The 16,369-nt window shown below is 51.6% G+C and overlaps 2 protein-coding genes across 9 annotated transcripts in view; one reads left to right on the forward strand and one right to left on the reverse strand.

Moving 5' to 3' along the window:
- CARMIL1 (capping protein regulator and myosin 1 linker 1) overlaps window positions 1-16,369 on the reverse strand; it is a 313,766-nt gene that overhangs the window by 192,351 nt on the left and 105,046 nt on the right. For all 4 annotated transcript variants that reach the window (XM_040460656.1, XM_040460654.1, XM_040460655.1 and 1 more), the window contains exons 3-4: window positions 7,093-7,143; window positions 1,718-1,777 (exon numbers count right to left, since the gene is read on the reverse strand). In XM_040460656.1, coding sequence (XP_040316590.1) covers window positions 1,718-1,777; window positions 7,093-7,143 — 111 coding nt within the window. The remainder of the gene's footprint in view (window positions 1-1,717; window positions 1,778-7,092; window positions 7,144-16,369) is intronic.
- The window catches only part of LOC121020576 (uncharacterized), a 35,989-nt gene continuing 23,476 nt past the window's right edge, over window positions 3,857-16,369 (forward strand). Inside the window, exons 1-3 of one of the 5 annotated variants that reach the window (XR_005786204.1) lie at window positions 3,889-4,766; window positions 5,717-5,980; window positions 15,166-15,549. Coding sequence is in view for 1 of the 5 variants with exons in the window: in XM_040460657.1 (XP_040316591.1) it covers window positions 4,073-4,766; window positions 5,717-5,874 (852 nt within the window). In the remaining 4 variants the exon portion in view is untranslated. Of the gene's footprint in view, window positions 4,767-5,716; window positions 6,367-6,636; window positions 6,747-11,632; window positions 12,100-15,165; window positions 15,550-16,369 lie in introns of those variants that run through there. The other 4 variants (XR_005786205.1, XR_005786202.1, XM_040460657.1 and 1 more) reach the window with 4 other exon arrangements.

A 16,369-nucleotide genomic window follows, 5' to 3' on the forward strand; every position in this document is an offset into this window, starting at 1 on the left:
AGAAAGAAAGAAAGAAAGAAAGAAAGAAAGAAAGAAAGAAAGAAAGAAAGAAAGAAAGAAAGAGAAAAAAAGAAAAAGAAAGCAAGAAAGCAAGAAAGAAAGAAAAAGAAATAAAGGTCGGTCTATACGTTGCTTTATATACAGAAACCATCTCAAAGTAGACCATAGACCTAAATGTATAACATAAAGCTATAACACTTCCAAAAAACATGGAACATTCTGTGACCTCGGTTTGAGCAAAGACTTATTCAACGACACCAGCACAATCCATAAAAGAGAATACTGGCAAATTGGGTGTCATCAAAATTTAAAACTTGTGTCCTTTGAAAAGTACTGCAGAGAAAATGAAACGCCAGGGCTCAGACTAAGAAAAAATATGTATAAATCAGGTATCTGATAAGGGATGTGTATTCAGAATGCAGAAAAGGAATCTTCATCAGAAAACAAACAACTCAATTCTAAACGATGGCCAAACATTTAAACGGACACTGGGACAGGGAGACAGATGATGGGCAAACGGGCAGATCAAAAGATGTTCAGTATCTGTAGGCGTTAGAAAAACGTAAGTTAAAAACTACGATCGGAAAGCACCACGTACTTTCCGGAATGGTGAAAATGAAACACACGGGCCGTGCCAGGGCCAGGAGGGGGTGGAGGGGCTGGAAGCCCCGCGCTCTGTCGGTGACACTGTCAAATGGTGCAGCCACCTTGGGAAACAGTTCAGCAGCTTCTTAGAAAGGGAAACAGGCACCCAGCCTCCAGTTCGGCTGCCCTGTTCCTAAGTACCCACCCGGGGGAAAGGAAAAGCCGACGCCCAATCAGAGCTGTACGCATAGGGGTTCGTGGCAGCTTGACTTGGCCAACGACGTCAACAACCCAACTGTCCGTCACCGGGAGAACGGGGACAGGGCTGCAATACAGCCACACAACGGAACACGCTGCAACAATACAAAGGAAGTACAGAGACACGCAACAAAGTATAATCCATCCCCAAATAATTACACAGGCAGAGAGAAGGTGGTCAATGAAGAGTACACACACTAGGAGGCCATTCAGACAAAGTGTTAGAAAATGCGAACTCTTCTCCGGCGGCAAGGGGCAGGCGACCGCAGACAGGTGGGGGGCGGGGGGCAGGAGTGAGTGTTTACGGGGGGAGGGTACGAGGAGCCCACGGGGTGAAGACTAAGTCAGCTGTCTTGATTGTGGTTAACGGGTTCCTGGGTACACATACGTCAGAACTTACCAAATCGTACACTTCAGTTCCCTGCTTATTACTTATTATAGTGTGACAAAGCTGGTTTTAAAAATCTACATTTTATTAGGACCCCAAGAATTCCTAGATCGCTATATTCCCAGAAAGACCTCAGACAGTGCCATATAAGAGCTGTGGGATTTTAACACTAAACCGTGTTGTACAGAATCTCTAAGAACAGTACTCTGACATTTCCGTCAGCTCACATAAAAGCTAATTAGTTCTTCTCAGACCGAGTTACAGAGAAAGCGTTTTCTTTACCAGAACAAAATCCCAGACCCTCCCCACACGGCCCCCTGTGCGATCTCTCGTTCAGAAACTTCTATTTTCCCCCGTCTTGTTTTTCCACATCATCTCAAGAGAATCTCAACACCGGAACCAAAACAGGGGGTTCCCGGTTTCAGGAACTCGAGACAGGTCACCGCCGTGCAGTCACGGCGACCAGGGAGCCGTTGTGGCACTCACCTGAGCGGGCCTGCCGCAGCTGACACCATGAATCTCCAAGTAGCTGAAGGTTAACTCGAGCTGCAATTGAAATAAAGACCCGTAATGAATGAGGGGTGCAAAACCTATAATTCAAGGTAAAAATGCTCCAATTAGAAAGTCCAAGAACAAAACAAGGCACTGGACATCGTGTGAAGGCAGGCTGGTTTCAGATCTCCATTTATGAATTAAGACATGACCTTGGGGCACCTGGGTGGCTCAATGAGCGAAGCGTCCGACTCTCGGTTTCAGCTCAGGTCATGATCTCACAGCTCATGGGATCAAGCCCCACGTCGGGCTCTGTGCTGACAGCGCAAAGCCTGCTTGGGATTCTTTCTCTCTCTTTTTCTATCCCCACCTTCCCTCACTCGTGGTCTTTCTCTCTCTCACTCTCTCAAAATAAATAAACTTAAAAAAAACAAACAAAAAAAGATATGACCTTGATTTATCCTAATTCAGAATAAGTAATGGTCACTTTACTGAAAGGCTGAAAGGAAGGTCCAAGTCTGACTTTAAATTTCATCCAGGGACAAAGTCAAGGGGAAGTTCTCACACTTGCACTCCAGCATTTCTTCACTGAGAAATGAACATATAAAGCGAGCCATCTACACATACACTTTTCTCCTAGTTCAAAATTTTGCTTCCCAAAGTCCCATCGAGATAAAGACGATGTTGGTTTTCTTTTCCTTCTAAACCCTTTCCCCTCTGGGTTATACTCCCTCTACCGTCTCTCATAGAAATTCATATTTTGAACGGACTTAGAAAAACACAGTATGTAGGAATTTTAAACCATGGTTCAATGAAACACACAGAGTTGAGTCAAAATCTACGTCTCTCTGTGTGCAGATAAACAATGATTTATTTCCTTCCCAAGTAACAGGTGACCCTTTCTCTCTTCTCCTGTAATCAGCATTTCTTTTTCCTTCAATATATCTCCAGTCCCACATTTTTCCTACTTTTCCTGGACAACAGGAAAAATCTCTCCCCCGGTTTTGCAGCCTTCCATCTGACTACAGCAGTCGCACAGCACCCGATGACAGGACTGCATTAGATCCGTTTGCTTGACCTCTTCCCCTTAAAACCAGAAATGCCAGGGGGGAAGCATCCACCCATAACCAAGCCCACAAGACCCTGAGTTCTGCCCCCTGGTGCCATACTGTACCTTATTGCATCTGGCAGGATGAACCTGAGAACACAGAACCCCTGAATCTCCCGTTAAATCTCTTGATGTACGGTGTTGAGGACCAGAGGTAGAAAAGGTATTCCTTCATTATTCACTCAGTCAACCAACAGACGTGAATGGAAGACCTGCTATGTGCCAGGATTGGAACTGGAAAGAGGAACGAGACATTTCTCTTGTCCTCCAAGAGTCAAATGTGGCATTGGAGGCACATTTTAAACATTCTATTCAGAGGGCACCTGGGTGGCTCAGTCAGTTGAGCATCCAAGTCAATTTCAGCTCAGGTCATGATCTCGCGGTTCGTGAGATCGAGCCCTGAGTTGGGCTCTGTGCTGACAGCATGGAGCCTGCTTAAGATTCTCTCTCCCTCTCTCTCTCTGTTGCACGTGTGCACCTACACTTCCCCTCCCTAAAATACCTACATACACACGTTCTATTCGAGTACAAGTCTTCTTACCTATAATTATCAGGATTGATACTTGGTTGGGTTTTGAAAAGTCATTTCAAGCAGGGAATGATTTTCTAAAAAGTACACACACCTACCTTCAGTTATTTCAAATTAAAACTTATAAACATCGTCTCATTTCCTAGCCTTCGATACAACGTTCAAGTTTCTTCTTGGGGTAAAGCTCACTGGCTGGTGCTATAATGGCATTTCCTCTGGGGGCCACACCCTTAAATGTAGGGTACCCAACGTCCACTTCAAGTCTCAGTCAGTTAAGCGTCCAACTTGGGCTCAGGTCATGAGCTCACGATTCATGGGTTCGAGCCCCACGTCGGGCTCTGTGCTGACAGTGCAGAGCCCGCTTCAGATTCTTTCTCCCTCTCTCTCTGCCCTCCCCGACTCACACTTTCTCTCCCTTCCAAAATAAAAGAGTAAATAATTTAAAAATAAATAAATTTAATTTAATTTAATTTAATTTAATTTAATTTAAAAATGGCGAGAGAACTTGAAGACACTGGCAAAGCAATTTGAAGGCATAAATTTGCTGAATTGTTATCTGCTCCCCATCACCCCAGCCTTTAACCATTGTCTAGTCCTTACCAAGACCCTAATTTTTTTTTTAATAATTCACCTTTATCAATACACAGATGCTCTCTCCTTTTGCAGCCTTTTTCATTACTATGTGAAATATCTTTAATTAAATAAACTTACTATGGTAACCCTAAGCAAGAATAGGTTTAGAAGCAAACCACCTCGGCTCGGTGGGAGCCTGGCACCCTGGTGTCTCCTCCAGCTGGAGGGAGCAGGTGTGAACAGGTGCGCTCTCTCACAAGCCAGCAGCCATAAAGTGCAACTGGCCTCGGTCGGCACCACCTGGGATGGCCCGGGCAGCTTTGATCAGCTCGGCCGAGTGACGTCAATTGAGATGTTCCCGCCGGCCCCAAAGGACTGTCACCAGGAGAAGCGACATGTCAGGGAGCCAGGAAAGCATGGAGATGGTTCAGCGAAGCCCGGAGGAATGACTTCAAGGGTGTCAAGCAAAGAAGGGGCAAAACGGGGACTCCCGGCCAAAGAAAAAGGATTTGCAAGGGCACGGGGGCACGCGAAGAGCGAGGACAAGGCGGAAACCACAAGGAGAGACTGTAGGGTCCCCAATCCGTATGTGAGCACAAGCTGCGTCCAGGATTCGGCAAGCGTCCCCCCAGCGACACCTAACAGTGAGGACGCCGTGTCTAGGACGTACTGGGAGACGCAACAAGGCTCAGATCACTGTCTCCAAGCTGGTCCTCACAGCCTAACAGTGCCTCACCTCGCCCACCCCACCCAGCCCACCCCGAACAGTGTGAGGAATGGCACCCAGCAGCGGGCGGGAGCAGCCAGGACGCGTGTGAGACAGAACCACCCAGGTGAGCCCCTGGGTAGACAGGAGGAAGGAGTTGGCATGGCCTATCAGCAGCCTCCACCACCCACCTCCCCCAGCCCCAGAGCAAGTCCCCTCCCACAGCCAATAAGCAAACTTACAAGTGATCACGTGACCACGCGACTGTCCTGTAGGACCGCCCCCCACTCCAAGGGCAGCAGCTCAAGCCACGCCCACACACCTTTCCCACCTGTTGCCTTCCCCCCCTGCTCCTCAAAGCCCTCTCCTAAACAGCCTGGCTCCCCAAAGCCCTCCCCCAAATACCCCGGCTCCCCAAAGCCCTCCTCCCCACACCCTGCTCCCCAAAGCCCTCCTCCAACTACCCCCAACTCCCCAAAGCACAGCCCCTATGCCCCGCTCCCCAAAGCACTCCACTCCACACCCCTGCTCCCCAAAGCCCTGCTCCAACCACCCCCACTCCCCAAAGCACTCCACTCCACACCCCTCTCCCCATAGCACTTCTCCTATCACCCCTGCTTCCCAAAGCACTCCCTCCCAAACCCCTATACCCCAAAACAGCCCCCACAGCCCTGCCCCCCAAAGCACTGTGCTCTTCCGTACCGCTCAACACTGACCAGGAGACCCCTTCATCTGCCTGGTTCACGTGGGGCAATCCTTCAACCCAGCTTCTCTGAGGGTCTGTCCCGGATCTGACAATGACCCAACTCCCATCCCCGAAAGCAGAGCTGGGGCTATCTCGGGTGACAGCAAAGTTTTATTTCTTCATTGAGGTACCTGCTTTGTGATTCATTTCTATTCTGTCCATTTGACTGCTTATGTGGTACATTTCACAGAAAGACAAAAGAAAACAAATGTCTGATCGGCCCCCAGAGAGAAGAGATCTATGTCATAACCAGTACCTATTATGCAGCACTGTTCTGAATGTAATTATTTCCTCAGAAAGTTAATGTCACTGACATAGGTTTTGCTTCTCAGCCCAGGCCACTTACTGGGGCACCAGAAACCAGCCTTATCTAAGGGGGAGTCCTGAACACACACCACTTTGGACGAAAAACTGCTTTTCTATATTTGTGATGCGGACAATATCAGACATCAGAACCAACGTCCGGACCACCGCGGTCCGGCCAACGTGAAGCACGAGGGACATCACAGGACGAACCAGACCTTCACTCGGGGCAGAGCAAGGATGGGGTAGTGTGGGATCAGCCGGCAAAAGAGAGTCAGGTGACCTCCCAGGAGGTAAGACACTTTTCTGCATCACAACGGTGAACGTTTTACTCAGGGGCCTCCTACTCAACAGGCTACTTGACTATTTCTCAAGCTCATCAAATTTCCTTCTGCAATTAATTTTTCACCAGTGGGATAACGGCTCATTCGCTTCCTTACGGCCTGGCCTGCCTTCAAGTGTCTTAACATATGGGTAACAGTCCAACACTGTGCACGTAACAATTGGTTTCATTTGTAACACATTATAAACATACAGACGCACTTCACGTTACCAAAAGGGGTGGGGACCAGTGGTCTCATTCCTCAGGGAAACTTCGTGAAATTTAGCGTCTGTGTAATCAGAAAGGAAAAGGGCGGGGGCGCCTGGGTGGCTCAGCCGGTTAAGCATCCGACTTCAGCTCAGGTCATGATCTCTCAGTTCACGAGCTCGAGCCCCATGTCGGGCTCTGTGCTGCCAGCTGGGAGCCTGGAGCCGGCTTCGGATTCTGTGTCTCCCTCTCTCTTTGCTCCTCCCCCACTCATGTTCGGTCTCTTTCTCTCTCTCAAAAGTAAATAAAGGGAGAGGGCAGCAGGTACCCGAAGGCCTGCACGGGCACACAGCGGGACGGTGTCTTGGCAAAACGAAACGGATCCTTTACAGAACAAAGTGGTGTCGCATTGCTTTGCAGGGGGCACCGGAGTGCACGCAGAAGGGCGGAGGCGGCGACGCTTCTGGGAACGCACTAGTGACGACGGGCACTTCCCACACGTCAAAGCCTAGGAGAATCTGCCATCACAGGACCGAAGGAAGTGAGAGCCGGACTTGAGGGCAGTGTAAACCAGGCCCCGGGAGAGAGAAAAACTGACCGGAAGCCACAAGCCTCAGGGCTGCGGAGCACAAAATGTGTTACCACTTTTCTCGGGATGCTTTCGCACAAGAGGAGGGGAAACAATGGAGTAGAAACTGTCATCGCAACGCTCAGGTGCTTTCTGGGGAGAAGGAAGGGAAATACGGGTATGCTAAGAACACTCTGGACACTGCCTAAGTTGTGTCCACTGAAGAGGGAGAGAGAGAGTGTGTGTGTGTGTGTGTGTGTGTGTGTGTGTGTGTGCGCGCGCGCTGGAGGAGATGCATCGCCACTTACCTTGGTGGGGATTCGTGCCGTCACGAGGAAGGCTCGGCAGGACGTAAGCACCTGCAGAATAGGAAGACAGCATCAGTATAAGTACCACCAAGTGGGACTGATGGGTTTGGGCTTTACCCACAGGACACAATGGCACAGGAGTCTCGAGAGGCCACAGGGCTGGGTTCCTGGCCTGTAAGAAGAATCGGTGAATCAGGACAGCCTCCTGGCCACGTAGAACTCGTTTTCCTCAAGAGTCACCGCGTGAAGGTCCAAACTGAACAAATCACTTGTGAAATCTCAACATGAGCAGTCCAATCAACAGCCCAAGGGACCAAGAGATTACTTCTGCTGAGTGAGCGCGACAGGTCTCTGGGATGTTAAGATACAGAGACCCTGCATACAGTCGTGAGCCCCGTCCCCCCCCCCCCCCCATATCAGCAGCAGACTGAATGAAGAAGCCTAGGGCTCTCTGACACCTTCCTCACCACCGCCACCCACATTTGCCCGCTTCCACTCCCTGTGCACGAGCGGAGAACATTCACACAGTGCACAGACAACATATCAGGGGATGCTTCCAAGGTGTCCCCAGCTGTGTTTCTCAGCTGGGCCTCCCCCCAGTCCTCGAGAGAACACTTATGGAGGTTTCGATTCCAATACTCCACTAAGAACATCTATGCAGTCCATAGGGCCCCACATGTTTCTAGGACCGCTCTTAGCCAGCAGAAGCCCTTGTGAATACAAAGAGGTTGGAAATGGTTTGAACTCATCCCCGGAGCAGGGATCCCAGTCCACAACCGCCAAGGTCGGAATATGGTGCCACTCTGCAGCTTGGAGGTCTGGGCAGGCCCCAGGGCCTTTGCACTGAAGAAAGGAGTCTCCAGTACTTAAGTTCTGATGGGAGGACTGGCTTCTTCATTTCTCAAAGAACTTCCTCATCGCTAAATTTATTATTTACAACACAGCCCACACATTTCTCTCTTCCAGGGGGTCTTGTAGGAGCAATCCCCGGTCTCTTCGAGAATCTTCGGCCCACAAAATTCTCTGCACAGGGCCAGATCACAGAGCTCACGTGCCAGAAAGGACTCAGCATCACCTGGTCAGTGACCTGAAACCCCGCTGCGTACCACCATCTCAGCTTCTAATCTGAGAGCAGGTTCCACAGAAACTCGTCTTTGCTGGGTTCGCGCCAGAGCTGGAGACGGAAGCTGGAGCTCCGGACCCCCAATCTAGAATCTTTTCAGACGAGCAAGAAGCTCAACGGCACAAGCCCCAGACAGCAACGTGCAGCCTTTTCAGTATTTCGATAAATGTATCAAGCTCTGTGAACGTTCCTTCCAACAGACGTTGGTCCCACAACACCCAGGATCACGTCAGAAGCACAGGAGCAACCACGGCCAATACTGCCGGGTACGCTGTTCTAACAGGCTTGTGGGCCCCATCTCCTTGAGTCCTCTCAGCACCCTAAGAGCTAGACTGGACACCGTTATCACCCCCATTTTAAGAAGAGGAGACTAAGACGCACAGAGATGATGGAACTCGCCCGGGTGACCCAGCAAGCGGGTGGCCAAGCTGAGACTTGAACCTAGCATGCTCTGGGTCCAGAGACCGGGCTGCTAATTCCTTACGCGGACTCTCGAAATTCCAGAACCCACTTCCAGGTGGTCCTCACCCATGCAAACACGGATGAGCCACAGAGCTTTAAAGCCGGAAGGAAGCAGAGAGGTAAAAGCGTCATCAACAGGATGAGGGATGTTGGAGGTGCTGAGGAAAAGAGCCAGTCCCTACTGGTCTGCCTGCCTGTCCGTGCGTCTGTCTTCTAGGTGCCTCCCTGATCCCATCTGTGCAGCTCTCAGTCTGTCTGCGTCCCTCCCCTCCCCTCACTCCTCACTCGGCCGTGGCTGCCACTGTCCCCAGCACACTCCCCTCCCCCCTTTCTCACCCTCTCTTCCTCCTCCAGCACCCGCCCCTGCCTCAACTCCGCCCTCACTTCCCGGGGCTTCCCAGATGCTAATCTGCTAATCTGTGAGCCCGCAATTTATTCATGCCTACTGCCCAACAGCAGACGCCAACCACAGAAGGAACACCGCATTCTGGAAGGATAGTTCATCTGTAACACAGTCACAGAGAAACTTGCACAGAACACGAATAAAGGTGACAAGGCACCCTTGACATGGTGAAACAAGGAACACATGGGTAATGACAAGGCCCCCTGTGGGGATCTACTTCAGAAGTCTCAGAGACTGGTCTCCCACAAGCATCCCAACCACTGATGTGAGCACGAGGTGCGGGCCGGCCTTCCGCCCTTCTGTAAGTGTTGTACTTTGGGGACTAAAGTCTCCCACAAGCAGCCAAGGCATCACATGACCTGCCTGCCCTCTCCTGACCAGCCCCTTCCTGATCAGTCAGCACAGGGCGCTTCTAGGGGCCACTGGGAGAGAATTAACTGGGTCACTACTTTGTAAGTTTATTTATTTATTTTGAGAGAGAGAGAGAAAGCACGCATGGGGAAGGGGCAGAGAGAGAGGGTCCCAAGCAGGCTCCACACTGTCAGTGCAGAGCCCAACATGGGGCTTGAACCCACAAACCATGAGATCATGACCTGAGCCGAAATCAAGAGTCGGATGCTCAACCGACTGAGCCACCCGGGTGCCCCGGGGTCAGTACATTTCTTTACAAGAGAGGGGAAAAAACTCAGAATGTTCATGTGCATCCACCTTTTGAATGACAAGCAATCAATCTCTTGGCCACAGGTAGACATACGAGGTTCTCACGATCACTTCTGCCTCCCCTCAGGCAACAACCCCGTTCGCGATCTGTGGTCCTGTGCGCCAACTCGCCTTCTTGAAAAATAGTTTCTGAGTACACAGTGTCCTCCGGAATTTGGACACAGCCCAAAAGAATTTGTTTGAAAAGAGACACATCCACGTGGGAGCCCAGGCTTTGAAGGAAGCAGCTTTGTGCCGGCTGGTCCCCATTTCTGGTGGTCACCTAGGGTCTCCGGAGGCATGAGGACCCGTCTTAGAAAGTTTGGGAGGGGAGGGGATGGAGTGGGTGAAATCCTCCAAAGCTGACCCAGCCTCTCCCGAGACTATGCCCACTTGTAAGCACAAGAGTGTAGCGGTCATTTGAAGCAAGAGTGAAAAACTACAAGCCACTGCTCCTCCCAGAATCGTGCCTCTTGCTCCGTTGGCGCAAACTGGGCCAGTAAATGGGGCTACGCTCATGCTGGAACCCCCAAAGAACTCGGTCTCCTAGCTTTCCTACTTGGCTCCAAGAGGGTCCTGGGGCGTGCGGCCTTGGAGGTCTTACGGGCACACATACGGCTGCTAGCAGCTGAGGGGCAATCACACAGGAAACCCCCCCTTCGATTTATCCTATAATAAGCACCACCTCGGTGTTGAGGTCACAAGCATCTTGGGTGACCAAATCTTCCCATTTGCCCAGGACATTTCTGGGCTTAAGCACAGACAATCCCAGGGTCCCAGAAACCCAGGACTCCTGCTCACCCCCCTTGCAGGGGTTTGGAATCAGGAAGGCAGATTTAAAGTCTGGCTACACCACTCACTAGCCGCCTAACCCTGACAGAGTCAGTCAACTGCCCGATGCCTCAGTTTCCCCCTCTGTAAAACAAGAAGAATAGTCCTCTGCGGGACAAATACTGTCGTTTTAAAGTAAGATACAAGTGTAGATAAAGCCCGAGCCCAGCACCGAGGAGGTCTCGGTCAAATACCAGCTCTTCTATCGTTATAGCGGGTGGGAACGCATCTTCAATTTAGGTGCCCAAATTAGGACGAAGCAGTCACACTTCCTGATTTTCAAATGATAGCTTCTGGCATCAGAAGGAGCCCACCAGGGTTCCGAGACACCGTCTAGGCTGAAATTTTCAGTTCAGTATATTTTCTTGCAAAAAAAAAAAAAAAAAAAAAAAAAAAAAGCGAGGGGGTGAGGGGATCCGAAGAAGCATTTGTGCTCCACCGAGGAACCTCAGTCACTAAGGGCAAGCTATTACCCCCGCCCCCCTCCTCCGGGAGGCCCATTCTTCCACAGAGGTCTTAGCATGCAAACCACATTTTCAACCTCCATAATGCATTTCCTCTCCCTTTCATTGAAATGCAGGCAGCAGCCTGGTTCCCTCTGAGGCTTCTGGGTTCAACTTTTAACTTCAACATTTCACTTGGAAACACTTATAAAACTCCTCCCCACCGCGGAGACTCACAGCTTAGCAGAGAAGCCTAAATTTTCTTACGGAAATGATATATAATGAGGTCGACTACAGAACCCTCTCGCTGCTTGCAATGCACGCTTATTAAAAACTGAAATAAATACCCGTTTCACCCTCTTTAATAACTCCATTTGCCTACAGCCTACCGTTGCACAGGCAATCCATAAACCCATCCCTCCTCAATCCACTCTCTCGTGCAGATTACCAAGAATGCCCGTCCTTTAAGATTGGGCTCCACATGGCATTCAAAAAATGGTCTCGTACCCCCCAGAGTACTCTCTAATTTGCAAGCAAATGAAATGATGAAGGCCATTTAATACATTTACCCTCTTCCAGGGGCTCCAAGTGAATCACAGACAAGACCTCATTCATCCAAGATACACACTTCAGGGAGAAAGAGGGGCAGGTGGCAAGGACCATCATCACCACTGTGGAGGTGCTGAGAGTCTTGTGAAAGATTGCCCAGAAAGTTGAGCTAGAATAAAAAGTCTCTCCCGGCCCTGAGCCTCTTAACGTCCACTGTGCACAGCCATGGGGCCCGTCACCCTCCCCGGCCAAAGCAAGAAGACGCTTCACCCAAAAGGAATACAAACAATACATCCTTTTCATGCAACTTCTGGCCCCAAATCCCTTATAAAACTGGATCGCCATACTTTCCAGTATCTGTCTCTCTCTGTCATTAGTAGATGTTCCCTGACAAGGCAGTAGAGTCTAGTGTGGGATCTGAAAACTACAGCCTGTGGGCCAAATCCAGCACCCTACCCATTTTTATGAATAAAGCTTTATTGGGACACAGCCACACCGTTTGTTTAACGTATTGTCTCTGGCTGCTTTCACGCTACAAAGGTAGAGCTGAATACAAGCAACAGAGATTTTTACGGCACACAATACCTAAAATACTTACTATCTGATCCTATACGGAAAACGTTTGCCAACCCCTGGCCTCGCGGTTTAAAGGAGAAACTCTGGGGCCGGGTTGTGTGCATTTCAGTCCAAGCTTCACTACTTACTATCTGTGTGACTTAGGCAAATGACTTCACCTTCTCTGTGGCTCAGTTTCCTCTTCTGTAAAATGGGGGCAGCGATCGTACCGACACCCACGAAGCCGTGAGGGTTAAACGTTGGCGCTCAGAGGAGTACTGGCAGATGTAAGAGCTACAATAGCATGATATTATTTGTATGTCGACATTATGATGAAACTACAAATGCCCATGACAGTATTAAACTAAGACCGTTACCCACACTTAGCCTGGATTTAGCTCAAGTAGCCGAGCGACCTAACAGAACAAGTCACGATCTTCGCGGACGTAAACGTACCCGAACCGAGAACGAGGGCATTGGAACAGGTCCCCGTGTCACCTTCCTATCTCAGGGTCCATGACTGAGGCTGCTGCTCCAGGACCCCACTCCTCTTTGGTCTGTGTAGACGACCAGGAATGCCAAGTCCCCACTAAATGTTTGCAAAGAAGAATGAGTTCCTTCTTGGGGCCCTACTCGCTGGAATGACAGATGTTCCGTCAACAGGGGAGCAAGGCTTTTGTCCTCTAACACCTGTGCAAACCCATTTCTTTGTCACCTGGTTATTTGTGCCATTGTGCAGAAAAGGAGTGTTTTCACACAGCTCGTCAGACAATCGCTTCCTTCCCTCTGCCGCCCCACGACCGCAAGCTGTAGGGCATTATCAAAGCATAAAAGAAAACAGAGTTAATGCTTCCCCACAGATGAACACGTGGCTGCTTCAAAACATCAATTCTCCTTAATGTCACTCCCTATCACATCTTCTTCTCAAAGCGCCGGCTGACACAAATCTCTGGAATGGGCCACACTGATTCTATGAGGACACATTTTTCAAGACGGAATGATCCCTAGAAAAGGGGCCACCTCCTCGGCTATGAGTAAGAGTCTGATACCCCTCAGGGTGCCGGGGGGCTCGTGTCAGGCCCTGGGGTGTGGAGGGGTCCCGCCCAGAGCTCTCGGCCCCCGGTGGGCGGTGAACTGGGGGCTCCCAGGTCTCCCTGTGGCATGTGCACTTAGGAAGGGATCAGCCACCGGTGTCCCCGCTATGTGCTAGATGAACTCCCCAACGGTAAAGTCACAGTCGTGCGAGGAGCACAGAAAACCTGCCAGGTGGAGGTAAAGGCCATATGAACCCAATGAATTCACAAAACTTCTCCTGCTTCCCCAGTACAGGCCCAGCCAGCCTCTCCTTGACCATGAGAGTCACCAGAACCCAAGTGTAGCTAAAAGTCACAGAGCTACAAGAGTGCTGGGGAAGGATGCATCCAATTCCTTTATTTTACAGAAGGGGAAGCAGACCAGGAAGGGTTAAATGACTGAATGATCCATCAGCATCCAGGAGAGTTCCTCTGTGTTCCAAGCGACAGAATGTTAAGCACAAATATAGTTTTTAACGGATAGCTCTCATAATCCGCCCCCCAAAAAAAATAAACCTCCCAAAAAATACAGTAAAGCAAGAAAACACCCAGAGCTCAAGAGGGACAGAAAGCAGACGGTCCCTCTGGCTGCCCTTACCGGGTGGATGGACTTTTCTTCCATGTGTGACCCCTCTCAAAATTCAAACCCCAGGGGTGGGGACCTCCCAGGCATGGCATCCAACCGAGACCACAAAGAGTCACTTGAAAGAAAAGACCAGGGACAAAGAGTGCTGGATCCAGAGGCAGTGAGTCCGGGCGTGAATTCCCACTAGACCTCTTCCTACCAGCTGTGTGACCTTCGGCAGGTTACTTACCTCTCTCTGCCCCTCCTCTGCGCACGCTTTCTCTCTCTCTCAAAATAAATAAACATTAACAAAAAATTAAGACCTAAGAGACAGGCACAAAGTTGGTAGAGACGAAGCCAAGCCCAGCTGTCCTGCTAGGAAGAGCCAAGCCCAGATGGGCATCCCCTGGGCTCAGCTTCCTTCACAACATCTCACACTCCAGGAAGCAGAGCCAGCCCAGGGGAGAGCACCCCCAGGGTAACCGCAGCCTCCCAGGGAATTAGAAGAGAATTTGCATTCCTGCATGGAAACCTGATACAGAGGAGGAATGGACTTGGGACCCGGGCCACTGTGAATTCACTTGAACGCTCTCCCACTTACCAATTACCAATCCCTCCGAACCTTATTCTTCTAACCTGTAAAATGGGTAGAGCACCGCGTCTGCAGGAGAATCGCGAGGCCTCCAAAGTAGTTGTGAAACGCCAGCACTCTCTTAGACACGCTTAACCTCCTTCACACCTGAGGCCAATGCCTGGCCCAAACTCTCCACGCCCCACTCCTGCACGCCTGTCCTTGGGGGTCACTCACGCACCCATTCGCGTCAGGGCACTGGGCTCCGGAGAGGGAGCACCCACGTGGAGTCCGCACCCCAGGCGCCCAGAACAGCTCGTGGAGAGTAAGCGTTAGCGAGCCATCACGTTCCTTGACCTTCCGGTCTGCTCAGTCACTCCCAGGCCACGGTACCCATTGCTTAAAGCTGTGCTACCTCTGGATTTCTAATTCGGGCCGCCCTCTAGAACGACAACCTTCCAGCTTCTCCTCAAAGTGCGACCCGAGGGGCCCAGGGCCTGGCATCACACGGGAGCTTGTTCAAAGGCAGAGACTGAGGTCCCCGTCCCACGCTCACTACATCGCATCTGCATTTACTAAGATTCCCCGGGTGACTCCTGTGCACATTACAGCTCGCCAAGCACCCGTATCTCTCCCCCCACCCAGCTACCCCACTGGATTCCTAACCCCGGCCTGCGGGGCCCCTGAGCATCCCACAGCCTCTCTTCCCGTCAGCCCCGGCCTCTTGACCCCACTGAAACCACACTGAAACCCTTGCGCCACCGCCCACACCTTCCTGGTGCCTTCATTCCGCCCACAGGGACCTCAACTCTGGATGAACCCCCCGGCAGCTGGTCCCGCGTGCCGAGGTGGCCGCCGAGCGCAGCTGGAGAAGCCACCCAGTCCGCACGCTGACCCCACTTCCTGCAGCTGTGGACACGCTGTGCCTCTGGCTCCACTGGGAAAACAGAACTGATCAGACGGCATCGCCGAGGACATCCCGCTGCAAACCTAGACCCCAGCACCTGCCCGCCCTCCTCCTCGGCCTCTGAAGAGCCGGAAGGAAAGCCCTATCCCTCCACCGGGGCTCCCGACGACCCCCCACCGACCTGTGCTGGGACCTGCCCGTGCCTAACGTCCGCGGACAGGGCGCGCAGATGGCTCAGTCCATTAGGCCTCCAACTTCGGCTCAGGTCACCATCTCACGGTTCGTGGGTTCGAGCCCTGCGTGGGGCTCTGGGCTGACAGCTCAGAGCCTGGAGCCTGCCTCGGATTCTGGGTCTCCCTCTCTCTCTGCCCCTCCCCTGCTCATGCTCTGTCTCTCCGTGTCTCAAAAACAAATGAACGTGAAAAAAACTTTAAAGCCCACAGACAGAAGTATGTAGAGTGAGAAGGAGACCGTGGACCCTACACCCCTCGGCTAACTCCCTCCTCTGCTGAGCCCAACTTCTCAGTCAAGGGTCTGCACCGGATGTCTTCCTCTTCCGGCCCCCAAGTCCCCTCCCCTGCTGTTCAAACTGGGCTTCTGTCCCCAGAGCCCCACGGGAACTGCTCCTGCTGAGGTCCTGACACCTGTCTGCGACACCAGTCTGCAGCGACACCCAGCATATGGTCTCCGGCATGTGCTCACTAGATTACTCCTCAGCACGGGCACAGCCTGATGCCTGGGCTTCTCTTTACCCCTCTCAGGTCATGGCCAGCTGTGTGCCCGCTCCCGCTGCCTGCCTCCCGTGGTCTCCCACGACCACGCTCATCCCCGGCCGCGCCACACCCGGACCTCTCTGGGGTCAGATCTACCCATCCCGCCCCACCTGGATGCCCCTCCGACCGTAGAGCTCAGCACATCCTCCCCTACACTTGTGGTCTTCCTTCCAGGATCTGCTCCCCGTCCGGCAGTCTGCACGCAGGGGTGCACCCGGCCAGCCACAGTTCCCCAGCCGGAGCCCCCGGCATCGCCGCCTTTCGTCCCTACTCATCCTTCGCCCAGTTCAATACCGTTCCAAACGTCCCGTAACCCGTTCACT

Source organism: Herpailurus yagouaroundi, unplaced genomic scaffold, assembly GCF_014898765.1.
Source record: "Herpailurus yagouaroundi ecotype Mexico unplaced genomic scaffold, PumYag 250, whole genome shotgun sequence".
NCBI lineage: Eukaryota > Metazoa > Chordata > Mammalia > Carnivora > Felidae > Herpailurus > Herpailurus yagouaroundi.